This window comes from Pelobates fuscus, chromosome 8 (genome assembly GCF_036172605.1).
Source record: "Pelobates fuscus isolate aPelFus1 chromosome 8, aPelFus1.pri, whole genome shotgun sequence".
NCBI classification, from domain to species: domain Eukaryota; kingdom Metazoa; phylum Chordata; class Amphibia; order Anura; family Pelobatidae; genus Pelobates; species Pelobates fuscus.
Genome location: NC_086324.1, coordinates 68,759,322 through 68,780,008, shown reverse-complemented (window position 1 = coordinate 68,780,008; position 20,687 = coordinate 68,759,322). Strand labels below are relative to the sequence as shown.

The 20,687-nt window shown below is 41.3% G+C and overlaps 1 protein-coding gene across 3 annotated transcripts in view; it reads left to right on the top strand.

Moving 5' to 3' along the window:
• The window catches only part of MLPH (melanophilin), a 96,162-nt gene that overhangs the window by 24,002 nt on the left and 51,473 nt on the right, over positions 1-20,687 (top strand). For all 3 annotated transcript variants that reach the window (XM_063430007.1, XM_063430008.1, XM_063430010.1), the window contains exons 4-8: positions 12,602-12,738; positions 13,568-13,606; positions 18,721-18,809; positions 20,038-20,163; positions 20,447-20,645. In XM_063430007.1, the coding sequence (XP_063286077.1) occupies positions 12,602-12,738; positions 13,568-13,606; positions 18,721-18,809; positions 20,038-20,163; positions 20,447-20,645 (590 nt within the window). The remainder of the gene's footprint in view (positions 1-12,601; positions 12,739-13,567; positions 13,607-18,720; positions 18,810-20,037; positions 20,164-20,446; positions 20,646-20,687) is intronic.

The following is a 20,687-nucleotide window of genomic DNA, read 5'->3' as shown; positions in this document are numbered from 1 at the left end:
TTATGGAGAGGCCTCCATAAGCCAGCCTCTTGCCTCATGACTATGGCCCTGGGGGAATGGCCCTTTTAAACACATTATTTTGGGCTCATGGACTTTTAAATGCTTTGGGAAAGGATTGGTTCTTTCTATATGGCACTTCGGATACAGCCAAAGTAGTCGAAGTGGACGCCATTCGAAAAAGAACACGTGGCGGCGGCCATTTTAATTCAGCCGAACGCGGTCAGCGGTGTGTGCCGTCAAATCTCTGGAACTGAGATCGGCTACACGACAGCACGAACACCGCTGACCCTTACCTTCGTTTCCATTTCAACACTTTGACAGAAGTCGAAGTGCGTTCGACTTTTTGAACGCCGCATTCGAATGGGACTTAGTTATTTTTTCAGTGCAGAAATAGACCGGCCACACAGCCTGAATCTCTGGAACTGTTTTGGGCATGAAAATGTGCATGCAGTCGGTCAAAAAGGGACTCCCATCTAACTTTTTAACCACTGAACCGATTCAAGTGAATTTTGTATATGTTTGTCCCCAAGTTATGCTGTTTATAAAAATATAAGTTTTATCCATATTGTATGAAAAATCACAAAGTTATAAAAAATGTATAAAAGTATGTTTTTTAGCTTGGAGATAATTGAGTTGATACAGTAATTAACTCAATTATCTCCCAAGCACAGGGGAGGATTCCTATTGTAATAAGAGGGTGTGATTATCCATGTGCCTTTATCTGATTGGTTGCTAAATGTACAGTTTCAGTACCCCACAAGGTCCACGTGGGTGGTAACATTGCTGGGAAACTTGCATATAAACTGGAATAAACGCTCATTGGAGTCAGTTCTTCTTCACCAATCAAAACGTAGCTTTGTCTCGTTATTGAAAGGGAACCTGCTCAGCTAAATCAGAGCTCTGCCTCTCTACTGCTCCAAGGATCCTGCGTAGCCGTTACACATGTTTATTATAATAAAGGATTAAAAACACTCACAGAATTCTTTGGTTAAGATAGCGTATCGATGAACACGGGGAATTGACAAAAGCAGTAACCTAATGTAAATTTTGTGAACAAAGGTTCACTTCCTCAGAGTCTTTTGAGGTTACCACCTTGGCTAAGAGATTGAAATTGAGATTGAGTGAGTAATGGAACGCTCGCCGAACCCCAGGTGATAGTTTTATTCTGTTCTCTGGATACAGTCTAAGAGTTTAACCCATGTCTACGCCGGCCCCAACATCGAATTGGGGCAATCTACTACCAACTTAATCCAAGGGCTGAGTGTACCTTTTAAAGGATGACCCAGAGCGGTCATTCAGCACTGTCCCCCTATCCACCCCCATTCTCTCCACAAGCACTGTACACCAACCTATCCAGACACCTACTACACAGCAAACAGCCCTATCCACATATACAAGTTGCATTCTCACCATAGGCAAGCCCACAAACAGCATCCACACACACATGCAACCACACAAACAGCCTCCCCACACATGCACACAACACCACTGGTAGCCTACCCCACACAAACACCACAAGCAGCTACTCCCTACACATATAACCACATGCAGCCTCCACACACGTCTAACCCCCTGTCCCTTATGGAGACACCAGAGAGAGTTTACCGGCAAACACAGAACAAGGATATCATAAAGGACCACTATAGGCACCCAGACCACTTCAGCTTAATGAAGTGGTCTGGGTGCCAGGTCCAGCTAGGTTTAACCCTTTTTTCTATAAACCTAGCAGGTTTATAAATGGGTTAATCCAGCCTCTAGTGGCTGTCTCATTGACAGCCGCTAGAGGCGCTTCCGCACTTCTCACTGTAAAAATCACAGTGAGAAGACGCCAGCGTCCATAGGAAAGCATTGCCGCGCTTTCAGCCGAGGAGGAGGAGATGAGGAGGAGAGTCCCCCGCCCAGCGCTGGAGAAAGAGGTAAATTTAACCCCTTCCACCTCCTAGAGCCCGGCGGGAGGGGGACCCTGAGGGTGGGGGCACCCTCAGGGCACTATAGTGCCAGGAAACAGAGTATGTTTTCCTGGCACTATAGTGGTTCTTTAAGTAGCTTGTGCTGTTCTAAACACAGGACATTATACCCATGTAAAAGCTCATCAGCTTGGCTCTGCACATAGGGTGTCCTGGAGGTGCTTTGAATTTAGATACCAATTTTGTGATGCATGTGTGCCAGTGATGACACACAACACATCCCTTCACCTCACTTCTTCAAATGCCCAGGCCAAAGCGTCACTTTAAGTAGGATAACAACTTTCCTTCATTGCAAAGGATATGCGCGTGGCTCTTGCCGCGCATGCGCATTCAGCCAATGACGTCTGAAGGAGGAGGAGAGTCCCCAGCGCCGAGGGCGCTGGAGAAAGGTAAGCCTTTAACCCCTTCCTCCCCCTAGAGCCCGGCGGGAGGGGGGCCATGAGGGTGGGGGGGACCTATTAACACTATAGTGCCAGGAAAACAAGTTTGTTTTCCTGGCACTATAGTGGTCCTTTAACAAGCAATTTTACTCATCTGATTTGACGAATGGAACTGCATCTGGGGAATAAACTGTTTATGTGAATGGAACTTGTCCAGTGCTTGTATAACTAGGATTAAGTAATACACACACAAAAATGCATACAGTGACACTGCTTTTTAAGTCACTTATTCTACTGGCCTGCTTATTTCATGTTTCTTGTGATATACTTTTTTTACATTTTATTCTGTTTCCACACATAATTGACTGCAAGGCGTCTCGTAATGCATGCATCTCATGACTTGATATATAAAGAACTCATTCATAAGCTACTTCTCTACAGCCAACCAAATTTGGAAACACTTGCTATATTTAAAAAAATTTATTTTTTTTTTTTCTTTCTTTAAATCGGTAACTTAACAAATCAAAGATCTGATGTCATGTAGTGATTACAGGTCTTATCTCTGATTAAAAAGATTAAATAAAATTATGAAGTTGATCAATAGGTGTCCTGAATCTATTTAGTTACTTTACAAGTAAGTAGTTTATTTGATGTTACCCTCACATTTTACTCTGTCTCTCAATGTCCTAATATGGAGGTGTCCTATAAAGACTATGTGATTCTTGTAATCTGGCCATTTAAACTGAGATGCTCCGTATATGCATATGTGAACCGTGAGCACACGTGCAAAACATGCAGTTGTTGATTCTGCATTAATAGATGGTTTGTCAGGAATATCCAATGCTAAAATCGACATATACGAACTCAGGATTCACTTTCAAAATTGTGTCAGAACTCAGAGCAGGGAAATAAGTGGATTTATGAGCCTTGACACAAAATGACAGTCTGGATCTTATTCAAAGATGTAATATTCACTTATACCTATTGAATGAAAGTATCGTGAAAAAGAACAGGCATGTTTAAGTAAAAAATGCACTGAATAAAGTACACCATTGGAAATGTATGCGTACCAATGTATGCATGCCAGTGAAAGCTTAAATATACAAATATTTTAACATGTGGTATTTTCTTCAGGGTGTGACTGGGTAAAAACTTCAATTTGATTGTTACGTGAACAAAATGTATGGGTCGATATTTCCTTAATTTCAATCCGTTGACATAATATCAGCACAGAATGATGGTGTGCATGGTGCTGTCTGGCAAGTAATTTGAGTTTCATTCTAGTCGAATTCCTGCCATTACTAATCTGATTATTAGTTAAATGTCACAAACGTCTTATTGTGATGTTGTGGTATAGTGTTTCAATGTGATTGTTACGTGAACAAAATGTATGGGTCGATATTTCCTTAATTTCAATCCGTTGACATAATATCAGCACAGAATGATGGTGTGCATGGTGCTGTCTGGCAAGTAATTTGAGTTTCATTCTAGTCGAATTCCTGCCATTACTAATCTGATTATTAGTTAAATGTTACAAACGTCTTATTGTGATGTTGTGGTATAGTGTTTCAATTTTATTTACTGTAAATTAAACCCATCAGCAAGAATTGTGTAAATGAAGGTCTTACAACTGTCACATAAACAAAGGTTTGAAACAATTATAAAGGAATGCAGCAATCTAATATAGTAAATGGATTACCCTATAGAACAGTTGTGTCCTAGTATGCAGACCGCTGATTAGAGAAGACTGGACTAAAGTAAATCTAGCACTGAGTAACCAACAATTCTGTTGATACAAGCTTGGCATAACCCCTTCAGATCCGAGAAACCCAAAAAGTATGTAGAGACCTGTGTATTCAACAGGACTCTGAGCATGCACAAGATGGGGGCAAAAAAATCTGAGGGCACCTTGTGTCATTTTTTAAATACTCCAGAAAAATTATCTTCTACACTTTAAGGAGGGATTAGAGGTCAAATAGTGCTTTTATGATGATACAGTAGCAAGCTGCATGAGGAACGAGAGAGAGGTGTGTCTGTAGAAATAACAGAACTAGAAAGCTGACATTTTGTAGGCAGAAAAAGCAATTTATGTTTGCTATGCATAGATAATATTGCACTATAGTAAACTATGCGTTGAATCGTTGATTGACCGGTTTACAAGCCCATGTGGCTTCCATGTTGTGGGCCATTGAAGAATTCATTGTATGAGCAATGTGATCCTCCTGCCCTGATTTCACGCAACCCAAGTCTCTGGTTCACTCTAACATATGGAATGTTAAGCAAGCACTGGAGATTAGTGAATGTATTCAGACATTTTATACCATATCAGATGTAATTCTCTAACCTGCCTGTCCAGTTATACCGGTTACAGAGCAAATTACGCAAACTGATGTAAGCGTGATATATTTTAAAGAAACCACTCAAAATGCTTTCCCTTTCCCCCTGATTTTTTATGAAATAGTCAATGTAGTATAGGTGCCATTTGTAAAGTTAATTGTTTGAATTCCATAGTAATATAAACAAAACTTCTACAATTACGATAGTGAATACATAATACGAAATCAAACAGCAGGAATAATAATGGCAAGTAAAAGGCAGTGTAATCCATTAATAATGCTATAGCAATACCATGTTCTTTAGCACCAATAATATATGCAGTGCATTATGATCTAAGTAAAAGGTATTCTAAACTTAATTTAAAGCAACACCACTCCCCTTTTCCCATAACTATTTATCCTAGTGCTTCCCGAGGGCTCCAAGCACTACTCCAGACACCATAAGCACTGCAGACCAAACCTCTCTTCCTGCAGAGAGCGAAGCTGGAACAAGCTCTTAAAAGAGCTTAGTGATTATAGCTAGGGGAGTATACAGAGTATAGCAATCCCCCAATATAGATGCAGTCGGATCCCCCAATCATTAGACGAGGCTCTATGTTGAGGGTCAAACAGGAAGAGCCAGAGCTGTGTTTTTATTGGGTTAATATAATTATCACAGGCAGGGAAATACACAGTTTTACACAATATTCATAACTTTAAAGGTATACATCACATTCACATAAAACTTACATTTTCAGAATCAGCATACTCCAAATACAAACATACTCACTCAAAAATCAGACAATTCCCTCCAGTGGTTTAAAATTTGGTCGAGGTCCTTTGTGACCAACTGCAAGCATGGCTTTCCAACCCAAACCAGTTCCACAGAGTTAGGCTGTGCGAGATAATTGGCTTAACTGGGTGTGGTACGCCAACTATCTCCAGGTACAGAAAATATCTCTATTCACAACAAAAATACACAAAAATATATAACTCCTATCATACTGAACAGAACCCCCACATTCAACCTATCCCCAGATGACTTGGATCTGAGCGCTCAATATATCCAAACCGCTCTCAGATCCTACAAACACAGTCAAATCGCCATGGGGTTTAAGTTTAGCATGGGCTGATGAGAGGGGGCCGTAGTCATGAGGCAGGAGGCTGGCAATCAGGCTTCTCCATAACCCAGGGAAGCAGGGCAATTTGTCATAAGAGAAAATAGGGACAAAAGGCGTTTTGTAACGCAGGCTTCTCCAGGACCCAGAGGCAAGGTTAGTTTCGCCACAAAGGACTACTTTGTCTTAGTAATTTGTTTGACCAAAAGACACTGCTAACTTTTTGTCATGCCTCCAATTGTCACTTGTGACGACTGGGGTGTAGCAGACTTCATTCCCTTGTGTTCGATTGTCCGTACCCCCATGTTTGTCTCCTGAATGAATGGTGTGTTGTCCCCCTTTTATATGTCCCCAAACACTGACCTCCCCTGGATGTTCACTTGAGTTAGTCACCTAATTTGTGGTTCTTTCCCTGGGTGGCCGCCATTCGTGTAACCGAACGCACTTGTTCGAGTGCATGGTGGCCATTTTGTCTTGTCGAACGCCTGGAACTTTTTTCATCCACGAGAGTCCATGAACTTTACCCAAAAGGCGATTCCGTGCTACCGAATGGATCTGAGTGCTATTTGGACAACTTGGGCACTCAGATCCGGGCTATTTGGGAAAATAAGACTTGTGGGGTTCTTGTAAAATATGACTGTTTTGGGGGTGTTTTATGTATGTTCATGCATTTTCCTGTAACTGAGAGATAATTGAGTTACTCAATTAGACAATGGGATGCCTGGGAGGGGCTTGTGTACTTTTGAATGGAGATCCCATGCTGGGGGTCTGTGCATAAAAGGCTGTGTTTGAGCTAAATAAATCAGTTGTACTCCCAGAACTGTGTGTTGTCCAGTTAGTGGGGAGGGATAGAGCTATTCACATGTCAGCGCCTTTTCCTGAGTTCCTGTGTTCACGGATCAAGCGGAGGAAGAGACCTTGTCAGGACTATACCGTCCTATAACGGATTTACGCTGAAGGATCTCCTGGAAGCAAGAGGGATGACGGCAAGTAGCAAGAAAAAGGACACCCTTATTGTCAAAAGGTTCGGCAGTTTGGATCAGCCAGCAAGGGAAATTAGCAAATTTGAAAGGGAACTGCTCTTTTGGCTATCCTTCAATGGAGAGACCCTTTGACTGAAATTCTTGCCTGAACCATGTCGGAAGTCCAGGAGTTTGTACTAAAAAGAAACTAATGACCAACACCCGAAAGAACACAGGCAGTAACCATCATACAAAAAATCCCGTATGCAGCGTTCAAGAATTTCAATCAGGTGGAGGAAGACATCGATGCCTTACTCCAAGACTTTGAGAGACAATGCAACTTACACCAGATCAGCCCTGAAGATTGGGTCCGCTTCTGGCTGGCAGAATGTCTGGGAGAACAGCCAAAGTATTCCGAACAATGCCAGGCGAGGAAATGTTGGACTATGTTCGGGTAAAGGCGGTTATACTAGCCAGGTATATTAACAAAAGCCAGGTGGGCACACCCGGTTAAACAGATGTAAATAATTAACGAGAAATACTAGTAAAGATAAGGGTGCTCACTCACAAAGCCCCATTTCCAAAAGGCTATTAATGTAATCATATACCATTGGAAGGAAGAGCACAACCAATTAAAAAATGCAAAAAGAGCTTTATTTATAAGCCAGGTATGCCATCACTTCAGAGGCAATCCTGCAGGCGGTTCAGAGAACTGAAAAAAGCAGAGAGACTCACAAAGATAGAGCAGAGGTACTGCTCTATGGATAGGCGCTGGTGGTATGATCCCCACCTAGGATTTCTTGGAGTACTGGAACTTTAAAATTGCCAGTGGAAGTAAAAGTAACCAGGAAAGGTTAAAATGCCAGGAATAGGTAAAAAAAAGTTTAAAGTGCATAGAGAGTGCAATAAAAAGAGGATTGGTACAATAAAGTAGCCAAAAAACTTTTATTGATCTAAAATACACAATAAAATACAGAATTAATAACCATACATGGTTATTAATTCTGTATTTTTTTTTTTATTTTTTTTTTATTTTTTATTTTTGCAGTGCATTTTAAGATAACATACAGGCATGTGATGCCCCAACGGCAGTTCACTTGCATGGTTCAGAACATAGGTAACAATGGGGTATATAGGAACAGAGCACAAGTTTATATTTTTAAGTACAAGAGGATAAGTCACGAGTTTGTTATTTGTAGCTTAAGTACGTAGTTTAAAAGTGGATTTACATTGTAATAAAACTTGGTCAGTGTTTATTTTAAATTTTCAGTCGCTTTACTACTGTCAGTCGCTTTACTACTGTTATCAGTCGCATCAGTACTGTGATCAGTCGCTTTACTACCGTTATCAGTCGCTTTACTACAGTCATCAGTCGCTTTAGTGCTATTGTCAGACGCTTAACATAACAATGAATGCATTATATGGTTAGATAGGATGCAGGATGGAATAAAATATTAGAAATATAAGAAAATAGCCACTGGGTTGCACCCCCACAATAAATCGAGCAGAGGGAGAAACTAGGCTAGCAGAATAATTGCTTATGGTGGAGCAGCAAGTTAATGTGTCCCAAGCCCTGAATATCTGGAGTTAACTGCCTTCTCTTCATCTATGGGCTGGCTTGTGCAGGTAGGAGAGGTTACTTGCTCCTCCGTTTTGTTCCCGCTCTCTTCATTTTCACTACTGCCGGTCTCCGTGTGGTCGGCTCTATGGTAAGCTGTGCTGATGGTCTCCTCGATCAGCTCCTTTATGTTGGCAGGTAGCGCACATGGCTTGCGTGCGGCGGCCATCTTAAGGAGTGCTTCTCGGTAAGCAGGTCATGGCTGGGTGGCTCTTTTCTGCCCAGGTTGGCGAGCCATACACTGCAATAATGTGGCCCTCTTCCAGTGTGTGTGGGCTCAGGGCTCCTGTGTTGTGCGGCGATGTGGCTGCCTGTTGCGCTGGTTTCTCATGCCTGGAGCCGTCGGGGCATTGCATTGCGTCTCAGGGTGAGTATCTCTTGGCATTTTGCTGGGTTGCAGGCCTGTTTCAGCACGAGCTGGGTTGCCAACGCCTTGCTCCCAGTGTGTTTCTGGTCCTGGGTGCCTCTGCAGGGTATACATTGCTCGGTGTGTCGCGTGTGCCAGGCCACAAGGTGCATGTATGCTGCAGTGGACACTGCTGTCTGTCTCCCGCTCTCTCAATCTCCGCCATCTTGGGTTGGGCCCTGGGCCTGCTCGGTGGTCGGGCGAAGCTTCCAGGTATGGCTTTGTGGCTAGGACCGGGATCACCCCCCCGGTCCAGAGGGGGGGGGGGGGATCGGGACCGTGTCCGCCGGCGTTCCGTGCGGGCTCCGTCGGGCAGGATAGTGGAGTGGCGGCCGTCCACTCCACTCACTGCCAGGTAGGCCCCCGCCTGGTGTAGCAGGGGTCTCTCCTCCGAGGGACTAAAACCCTCGCGGCAAGCCTCTCCTCGGCTCCGGTAGCCCGTGTGGGTCGCAGGCCTCAGGTGGTGAGTTTTTTCATCCCAAATTAGCCGAGGAATGGGTCTATTGGGCCATATTGTGCGGGAGCTGAGCTCTCCTGCGGCCGCTCAGCTCGGCGGCCCGGCCCCGCCCCCACCATTAATTCTGTATTTTATTGTGTATTTTAGATCAATAAAAGTTTTTTGGCTACTTTATTGTACCAATCCTCTTGGCACATGGTTATTAATTCTGTATTTTATTGTGTATTTTAGATCAATAAAAGTTTTTTGGCTACTTTATTGTACCAATCCTCTTTTTATTGCACTCTCTATGCACTTTAAACTTTTTTTTACCTATTCCTGGCATTTTAACCTTTCCTGGTTACTTTTACTTCCACTGGCAATTTTAAAGTTCCAGTACTCCAAGAAATCCTAGGTGGGGATCATACCACCAGCGCCTATCCATAGAGCAGTACCTCTGCTCTATCTTTGTGAGTATTATTTTATTTCCTCTACTACTCTCTTAACCTATCACAATTGAGAGCACTATTGCTGCTTTTTATTTTTCTATATTGGAGCCTTGGATCACCAGACGGTGCTGACGGACGTATCGCCGCTACAAATCCTATAAGCGGGGATTATACCGCTGTACACTATCCACACCAGAGCTGGCCATAGCTCCCTTATTTGGCGCAGCCCTTCCATATCTTTTTGTATGCTGGCTACACAGGGCTGCCCTGGAATTGGTACAAGCCCACAAGTTGAGTATCATGGAGAAACTTTTACAGCTGGTACTACTAGAACAATTCTTCACTGGACTGGTACGTGTAGCAGGGAGAGCCTTCTACCGATTTCCGACTGTCTGGGTGCACTTGGGGAGCGGGGTCTGGGATGGTGAAGGTTGGGTTGATGCAGGAGTTATCTGTGGAAGTATTATTGGGGAACGATTTGGGCAAGCTCACGTCCGCCTTTGAACCCCAAGCGCAGCCGGAGAAAATATACCCGGTGGTCACACGGCAACAGGCGCACCATGGACCATAACTCACACCTGGAGGCTCAGGTAAGAGACCTTACCCCACCACTATAGTGTTTCTCCCTGGGATGCCCCGGCTGAGTTTGGGAAGGATGCAGCTACTGACCCCACCCTACAGGTGTACAGGGACCGGGTCACCTCCAGTCAGGCTGGGTTAGAGGGAGAGAGGTATTTGTGGTATAAGGGACTACTCTACAGAGAATCAGAGAGGATAGTGGCCGGGTCAGAACCTATCCTCACCAGGCAACTAGTGATACCCCAGAGGTACAGACAGGAACTGCTCCGGATTGCTTGTGGCGAAACCAACCTCGCCACTGGGCATTGGAGAAGCCTGTTTGCCCGCCTCCTGCCTGCCGACTATGCCCCCTGGGAGATTTGGCCCTTTAAATACAGTATTTGGGCATATTGTATTTTATTATGCTGCTGCTGGCCCTTTGAGAACCATCTGGGGACATACTGTGGAGTTACTGGGTGGCCACCATTTCATGTATCAGAGGCACATGGTGAGAACAATGGATGAAGCACATGGTGAGAACAATGGATGGCGACCATTTTAACTCACAGACACTGGACTTTTCTGCACGGTGCCATCTCGCCGGTATTTGGTGCACAAAGACATCGTGCAGTAGTTTTAAACTATACAACAGGGGACACATTATACATTATACATTAATTATTTTTCATATAGCATGTATATGTTCTGCAGAATCTGCATTAAACTGAATTTTGGATATGTGGTTCACCCCGATCCCCTGGTTCCGAGGATATACTTGTTATGGGGTTATTGCATGTTTTGGGGTCCTGTGATATGTTTTTTAATACTGTATTTCTCTGCCTGTGATAATGTATTAACCAGGATTTTGTGTGGGAGTGTCTGTGTGTATTGTACGGATTGATTTGTTGTATTTCAAAACCCTGTGGGCAGTACTATGTTTGTGGATTGTGAATAAAAGAGGCTGTATGTGCCAGTACAGTCAGTTCTGCTTGACCTCAAAACGAAGTGTCGTCTCGTTATTGGGGGAATTGGATTGTATGCTGATTGCCAGGAGTGTAAGCTGATTGTAAGCTGATTTGTATGCCGGTTCGGTGGTTGTGGTGTCTGCTGCAGTGCTTGGAGTCCTCAGGAAGCGCTAGGAGCATCCTTCAACAGAGGTACCCAGTCGGGGTGCCCGTCGATCCGTTACATAGCTCATGACATCCCGCTATCCGGACACTTAGGGGTTAGCTGAACGAGCTTAACCCACCACATACAACTTGGCACAATATCTAAGCATTTGCAAAACACTAATTGGATGATTCTTTACCAGACAAAGGCAGAGCTTAATAAAGGAATATTTATTATGAGGGTCCTGTGATTCTCACGAATTTGGAGGATCTCGCATGATCCTCCATAGACCCAGGGTTGTACTCTCATACTCACAGGAAGTGAAGAGGACCAGCAAGAGAACCATGGCAGTGCCTGTGAGGGACTGGTTTACTTAAGTAGAACTCCCCTTCCCCTGCAGCAACTGGAGACCCAGCAGCAAAGTCATCATCGGAGGTGACGATGACAGAGCAACTTTAACAGATGCTGTGGCATGTAAGGTAGAGGCAGAAACGGTAAAGTGTTAAATGAACACACCCAACCCCATAAAACCTTAATGTCAATTAAGTAGTTATAGGGCAGGAGTGTTTGGGTGCCTTCTTACCTCCAGGCTTTAAATCACTTTCAAATAGTTTAACCCAAAGTTGGTCCTCCGACAGCTCTGCCTACTCTGGTTCTTCCTCCAGCTGCTGTCCTCTCTAAAAAGGTTTGCCTCGTCCACCAGGGATAGGTTGAAAGCAGCAGTTGAAATGTTTCCACGGCACTTTGATACAAAGTAATTTCAGAGCTCCATACATCATGTCCATTATTTTAATATTATTCTACTACATAAAGTGTATAAACATACAGCCTGCTGAATGCTATCATTGTCATTACCATAGGAAAACCAAAAATAATAATGAGCATATCCTAACCTATTTGGGTGAGCATGTAGTAGGCAGTAGTCCAAATAACCCTCTCTCTTAGCTGTAGAAATGTTTTTCTGTTTGGAATGAGAAGGTGGATGGTGTTTTATAATTTTTACAATTTAATATTGCCAAAAATCTGTGGCAAAATCTTGAGCAGTGAGTGATGACGTTTTGGGTATTTTTGCTAAGGGCACAATTGTTGTTTATAGAGGAGAAGAGGAATTTAGCAACTCAAAATAAATGACATGAAATAATAAGATGTGTAAATTTTTATTATTTAGTGTAAGTCAAATCTTTAAGTTACGATCCATTAATACTTTTTGTTGCCTTTCCTTTGAATACTGCCTTCTTACTTGCAGATTAACTTGAGTTTGTATCTCTGTACTTTTGAACAGGATGGTGAAGATTGGTTCTCTAGAGTGGTATTATGACCACGTCCGTTCTCGCTTCAAACGTTTTGGCAGTGCAAAGGTGATGCGTCATTTGTATACAAGGCTGCAGCCTGATGCAAGAGGAGGAGCCAACCTAACAGGTCGGTGGTGTGCAAAGTGATAAGATAAGTGGCGTACCTGTCACTAAAACATGGTAATACTTGGAAGCTAACTCAACTTTAAAAAAGCTAAAAATGGAACGAGCATGAAAATTCCATTGTATTTTTCTCTTTTAATTAGCTGTTAGATTTATGTCATTGACAGAAGTATAAATTATCTAAACTCTACAATTCTTTGAACTTATCTATGTACTAAGCATTGTGGTGCTCTGCTATTATAGGTAACAGTGGATGTATACACAACCGTTACCTTGAGAGGAGAGGGCAGCTAGAACAATACTAAAATTTTAAATGTTATAGAATTTCCCCTAGTCCATAAGCAATCATTTCACTAAATTAATTTTGACAATTATCAACACATACACAATGGTTCCTTTCTTCAGCTTTTCTTTGAAAGTTGTAATACGCTCCAAAAAAGAATTGCAGCTAAAATATTGTAAATAACAAATACGGTGAATAGCTGTACTCCAGTACATCACAAAGATATTGGGTAAGTAGACATAATATGGTCAGCAGTAGGAGATCTTTAGACACACACCACCTGAACCAACACTAAAATAGTAAATGTACTAAAGTAATAGTAAATATGATTGAGATATATATATATATATATATATATATATATATAAAATATATATATATATATATATATATATATATATATGTGTGTGAAAAACAGATAAAATTTGTAGCTAGTAATACCTTTTTTATTTGACTAACATAATTATGTAATGACAAGCTTTCTGGAGAAACCTCCCCTTCTCAAGTCTAAATCATATATATAATACAATGCAATGTTTTCCTTTTGTAGGCCTTTCGGATAGAGTGTACAGCTTGCCTGACATCAGCAGTAAGTTTTTATAACATCTCTAAATAGCTGTATGTTTTGTTAAATAGCACATTATTAGCACACTCAACTAAGAAAGCAATGTGCACATTTGTTACATTTATATAGATTGCTAGTGTTGCTTATATAAAAGGTGGAGTAGAAAAAGTGTTATATTTATACTTGTAAAGAAAATGTCAATTTGAAAGCACTCTTATTCCTTATCCATGGACTAATTGAAGAAAATGGAGAGCAGCCGCACACAGGAATAGCCATGAGTGTTTTATATTTTTTTGATTAATGAATAAAATGAATACAACGAATTGGGATCCTCTGACCTTCTAGTTATTACACCACATTTAGTAATATTTTTGCTGCCTTCCCTGCCAATCTCCGTCTAGAGTTCTGGACTCTATCCATATTGTTATATTAGATGTTGAGCGTGAATCTGGCACTGCTTGGAGCGGTGATTGTTTTTGGGTTATGGAAAGAGTGCCAGTTTTGATAGCGATGGTTTCCTCCATAACCATATTTAGAAAATAGGTTGGCGCAGTGTTTGTGGTCTCCCTCCCACACTAGTCTTAGAGTGGGAGGGTCTCTGTATACTAGTCTGGAGGAGTTTGTGCCAGCAAACTCTGTTACTTATGCCATCAGCAGTCACCAAAGGCCAGAGGACTGCACCTTGCTGCTCATTGTTTTTTTTCTGGGTGCTGTAAAGATACATACCCTTGCACTGATAGGTACTTCCCCAAGTAGAAACCATATCGGTTACAAACACTGAGACAACTGCTTTAATTTAAAGACCTCTTCAGCTAATTGGAGTGGTCTGGGTGCTGTGATCCTTTTGCACTTAGTGTTGCAATGTAAAACAGACAGTAGACAGCCACTAGAGGGCTTCCAGAATCCACACCAACCAGACTTTTGGTCCCTTTTCTGATGCTGGACATCCTCACGGACCTCCAGCATCAGATTTCCCCATAGGAAAACATTGAATAATGCTTTCCTATGGGGAGGTCTAATGCGTGCGCATGGGCGAAGCCTGACCCAGCTCTAAGGGACATCTGCGCTGGAACAGCACTGTCACTTTAAATGGGGGAACCCATACAGCAGAGAAATAAATGCCAAGACACAAATGAATAGGATAAATCAAGATATATACCGTATTTATTCGAGTATAACGCGCACACGTGTATAACGCGCACCCCTAATTTTCGATTAAAAATCGGTATAAAATTTTATACCGATTTATTAATCTAAAATTAGGGTGCTTGTTATACTCGAATAAATATTCGAGTGGGTGCTCGATAATACCGACCGCCGAGCTCATTACAAGCCCGGCGGTCCTGGGGGGGTGGGCAGCAAGCGTTTACTCACCTCCGTGCAGCTCCTCCAGCTTCCCAGTGTACATCTCGCGAGACCCGCGGCCAGCTCTGACGATGTCAGAGCGTCAGAGCTGGCCGCGGGTCTCGCGAGATTTACACTGGGAAGCTGGAGGAGCTGCACGGAGGTGAGTAAATGCTTGCTGCCCACCCCCCCAGGACCGCCGGGCTTGTAATGAGCCCGGCAGTCCTGGAAGGTATATTTATTCGAGTATAACGCGCACCCTTAATTTTAAATTAAAAATCGGTTTAAAAAAATGCGCGTTATACTCGAATAAATACGGTATATATATATATATTTACAGGGAACCAAAGGAGTATCTGCATTTCCCTAGTTTAGACTCTGTGCCTACTTGTATATACATTGCTATTCCCTCTAGTTAATTTGTTAAGCCTGGGCCACTCAAAAGGCCAGTATCGATCTATTGTTTCTATTTCTCTTTTTTTATGTCTTTCTTACCATTCTTTCATAGGTTGATGTGCTTTTATTTCAAATCAAAGGTTTACATATTTTAGTAAGCAGTGGCTCTACTTTATTTATTTGGCCCTTTGAAATAGAACTTTTAATACTGAATAAGCAAACGTTGTTGTTGTTGTTGTTTTTATTATTATTAAAAGACTAGCATTTGTTTGAAGAAACCAATAAATGCAAGTGAACAAAATTAAACAAGGAAAAAATATTTTTACAAAACTATGTAATTACTCCATCATTTTCATCAACTGACTGCACTTCTCATTTCTTTATCTACAAGAGTTATGCACTGCATTTTTGTCTGTCATTAAGATCTATTCAGTAACTTGTTGGAAAGACTTTCTTGTCGAAAGATGTAACTGTTTGTCCTGAAGGTCAGTAATGCAGAAAAACAAGACCAGTTATCCCTGCTCTGCCTGGAACCAGCACTCCTCCAAACATCAGGCAAGAGGAAGATATGACACAATGGCATTGCATTAGGAGAACTACATGTCATGCTCTTTCCTGCTGTGTGTGGTACCCGAGATATATTCAAAATTACAAACTTTTAAGAATACTTATCACTAGTTAAACATGTATGGTCACTTCCCAGTATTTTATTATGTTTATTTATATTTAAGAAATAGGTATATGTGAGGTATGACATTTAAATGTACACCCATCTTGCAACTGTGCACCTCCATCTTAGCTTCCTGGCAATTGTTGTAAATTATGTCTCTTGCACCTGATAGACAGCAAAGACACCATAGAGAGAGAAACAGAGGCAAAACAATGTTTCTGTTAATCCTCCTTATTTGCATGAGTTTCCCTTCCAGTGCCTGGAATATACTGAGTTGTGATGTTGTTTGCCAAAGACACTGAATAATCATATGATCACCTAATGCGCGGCAATGGCCACGCACACGCATTAGACCTCCCCATAGGAAATCATTATACAATGCTTTCCTATGGGGATTTCGTTGACGCTGGAGGTCCTCATATAGCGTGAACACAGAAGTCTCCTCTAGTGGCTGTCTGATAGACAGCCACTAGTGGAGGACCTAACCCTGCAAGGTAAATATTGCAGTTTATAACACTTGCGGGGTTAAGGGTAGTGGGAGTTGGCAACCAGACCACTCCAATGGGCAGAAGTGGTCTGGGTACCTGGAGAGTTGTGTACATAAGATTGACAGACTTCCTTCAATCTAACTTTCTGCTTGACCCTTTTTAGTCTGGATTCTGCACTCAATACGGCCCTAACCAAAGTATCTAATAATTGAATTGCTGAAAAATCCACTGGTCATTACTTTTTTCTAATTCTCCTTGACCTTTTCTGCTGCTTTCGACATTATTGATCATCAACAACTTCTTCTCATCATCCGTTATCTCTGACTACGAGACTCTGCTCTCTCCTGGTTTTCATATTACTTATCCCAGTCCTCTCAGTGTTTATTTCTATGGCTTTTCCTCTTCTCTGCAACCCCTCACTGTTTGTGTTCACCAAGGTTCAGTCCTTGGTCCAATGTTCTTGACCTGTTCTACCTGCCTTGATAAACTCATCGGCTCCTGTTGGCTTCCAGTATCACTAATGACACACAAATTTATCTGTCCTATCCTGAACTTTCTCAGTCCCTCTTGACTAGTGTCTCTGACTGCCTGTCTGCTATTTTTAAGTGGATAGCTGCTCACTTCCTTAAGGTTAATCTAGCAAAAACAGAACGTCTCATGTCTTTCCTCCGTCAAGTGTTGCTACTCCGTGTTTGTCTTCCTCCAAGTCAATGGCACTACTTTAAGCTTTTCCTCATAGGCAACCTACAACGGTGTTCTCTTTGACTCTCACCTATCCTTCACTACCTCATGTCCAGTTAATCACCTTATCCTGCCAGTTCCATCTTTTAAAAAAAAAAAAAGTCACATCCCCGCTGTTTAACGCCAGATGTGGCTAAGATGCTGATCCATGTTGCTATCCTCTCTCCTTGACTACTGCAACCAAAAAAACAGACAAATCATATCGATATTGCTGAATCTCAACAAAGATCCAGCACTGATCGATATTTTCGGTGGCGAGGCTTTTTTTCCTGTCCGCTAGCACCACCAATGCCCCCCCCATTTGTCAGTCCTTACACTGGCTTTCCATAAGAAGCAGGGCTCAATTTAAAATTCTGGTACTGAAAAGGTAAACCTTCATTGTAAAATATTCCAGTAACCTACTTTTCTGTACATTAAATATATCCTACCCTTATCTTTTGTGTAACTAGACTCCACTTTCTCTAGAATGTAAGCTCTTTTGAGCAGGGCCCTCAACATCCTCTGTGCATCCAACTTGCCATGTTACAAATACTAGTATGTTAGTCCACCCGTTGTACAGTACTTTGGAATTTGTTGTTATTATTTTATAAAGCGACAACAACAACAACAAAAAACTTGTTGATTAGATGAGGTCTGGTGAATGGAATATTCTCCCAAGGCAATCTTATCATGGATATCTATTGGGCAGTGGTGTTAAAGAAAGGGAGCCAGGTAGTGGCTGTAATCCCCCCCCCCCCTCCCTCCATTGCATTTTAAACGGAGGTTATGAGCATCTAAGTTGAGTATTTTTGCATATATGTAAAATCATTACAGGAATGACTGTTCCTTTTAAGTGTATACAATTTTTTTTTTCTTGTTAGTCACAGTGATCAACATTGTTCACAAACAGCCATCACATTCTTCATTTTGTAAATGTAAGATTGCAATCTTTTTTTCTTTTCAATGGCATGCAAAACAATAGAATCTTGTGAGAACCTGATTTTGAGATAAAACAATGTCTGCACTTGTAGACAAAGTTGTGTGACAAAGTGTTCTCTCTGCATAGATTTTCCACATCATCTCATTTATCTCATCATCTCATATATATATATATATATAATGTGTGTATGTTAATGTATTCATTTCTATGTTTGGTGTCTCGCAGTCATGGATAGCTTTACTGTTCAACTGCTAATTGCATGTGCTAGAAGACTGACTTCATTTGGTAGTGACAACTACCGGTAGCTACAATAACCAGCAGTCCTCCATGATCCCAAAAGTTGCATAGTGGTGGGCTGTAGTCTTTTAGTTGACATTAGGTGTATTTTAGAATCATTTGTTGAATATTGGATAATAGTCATATATAAGTGTACCAGAGAAAACGGACCCAAGCTATTTAAGAGGACTAATTCTTTAATAATCAGCCTTTATTTTTATAAGAATTCATTAAGGAAATAATACATAGATAATACATAATTCATTAAGGAAATCATTTTTTTCTCTGCCATCTTTATCACTAGGGGAATACCTTCGCCAGGCCAGGTCTGGGATGTTTCATGATGATGACGAGGATATTGTTGACAGTGCAGAAGCACAACGTTATAGCATGGTATGTAAAAAGATTTATCACAGGTTAGTGTTCTAAATGTTTGGTTTCCGTTAAACCAGCAAACCATTTTTTCGTAAAGCTTCACGTTTGAGTGGATAATACTTTTTTGTTTTAGTTGTTTGTTTTTTTGTGGGGGGAGAGGCTTATTTGGTGTTTTTTGTGTTTTGTTATGTTTTGTGCGTTTTTTTTTTTTTTTTTTGCAACAACTGATCACAAAACTCCTAAAAAGCACCTGCAAAAAACATGGAGCTCTAATTTAATCAAACTTGACAATCATTGCTCTGCAAATTCATTATTCGTGCACCTGCATCCAAGTCTTTTGCAATTCTTTAATCTGGGGCAAACAGGACTCCATGCACTCTTAACACTTTGGTATTTCCCAGTATAATAAATGGACAATTATTAATTGAGAAATAATTGAAAACATCAATTTTGTATTTAGATTTCACCATTCTCTGTGATGAATGTAGTTGTGTACAGAGATTTGTTTGACCTTGTTCCCTAATATCCACACTTTAAAGCAAGCGTCTTAACTATACTCCACACATTTAAAGAAAATTGTATTACTTGTATATTGCTGTAGTAGACTGGAATCAGAAACAGTAGTATAAAACTGATCTATGTACAGCTTTGTACTGTACCAAATTGTCTCCGGTTAACTAGACCTCCATAGACTAATAGCAGCAATGGCAGTGACCCATATGTTCATTTGTACTTGTTTTGAAAATGCATTCAAGAATGAAAATATAAAGGCATGCATAATATTTCCTAAGTGTTTGCTACACACAGACATTAGCTTATATGTTAAGAGTCTATCAATAGTCTCTCGGCATTCTTCAGTTTCAAGGAATACTATAGTGTCAGGAATACAAACATGTATTACTGACAATATTTTGTTAAAAACACGTTAGTTTTTAGCTCACTTTGTCCAGCTACTCACAGGTTGGATTAAAAAAAATTCAGCCCACTACAAATGTTATAAAACATATTCCAGGTTTCCAAAAGTTGGTCAGTGGTCAAACACCAACTCTTCTACATTTATTGCAACATCACATTTTAAAACCAAGTTACACAAACTATGTGACCGAGTAGAAGGGAGTAATGGCAGAAATACCAAATGTTTTAAATGCATATGAGTGTTAAGGTCCTTTTCTTTGGGGAAAACCCGTGGCATGGGATTTGCGATGTTTCCTTTTCACTTTCAATCTTCTTTCTTTGTCTCCTGAAGATGCGCAAGACCAAGCGCCTGCTTTCTGTTCATCCTTTTGATTTTGAGATCGATTCTGAGTACTCTGCTCAATCCCGCAGACAGTCCATGCAACTCTCTCCGACTCTAGAACAAGATGTTTTCCAGGTATCTTCTGGGTGTGCTTCTGTTCTTGTCTCATTTGTTTTCTCTATCTCAACTGATTCCACTTTGTAATCAAAAAGCTTCAACTGTCACGTATGTAAACCATCATAAAATGGAGTTAATGCATTAACATCATTATTCTATTGGCTTTATTCTACTGGCTGGAAGACATGACATAATGCAGCAAACTATTTTGTTGTATCGGTTCATATATCATTCCGAACAAAGCATTGCAAGTAGTACCAGCACTCCTATAATGTCTGATAATTACTGCCTCTTTCCCTAGTCATTTTCTGAATACACCAGTACTGGAAAAGATGCTCCTCAGAAGGACTCCCTCATTGCTGAAGCTGAGTTAGCATCCATGTTTCATCATTTGCTTCAAGAGCAGGATCAGAATATGGCTCCTCCAGAGCAAGAGTTCAGTACTGAAGTCCGACTAACAGTCAACCGTCGCCGGAGCCTTGAAAATACCCGAAGGCCAAGTAAGCGAAACCGAACAGCAAGTGTATGTGAACTATACATAC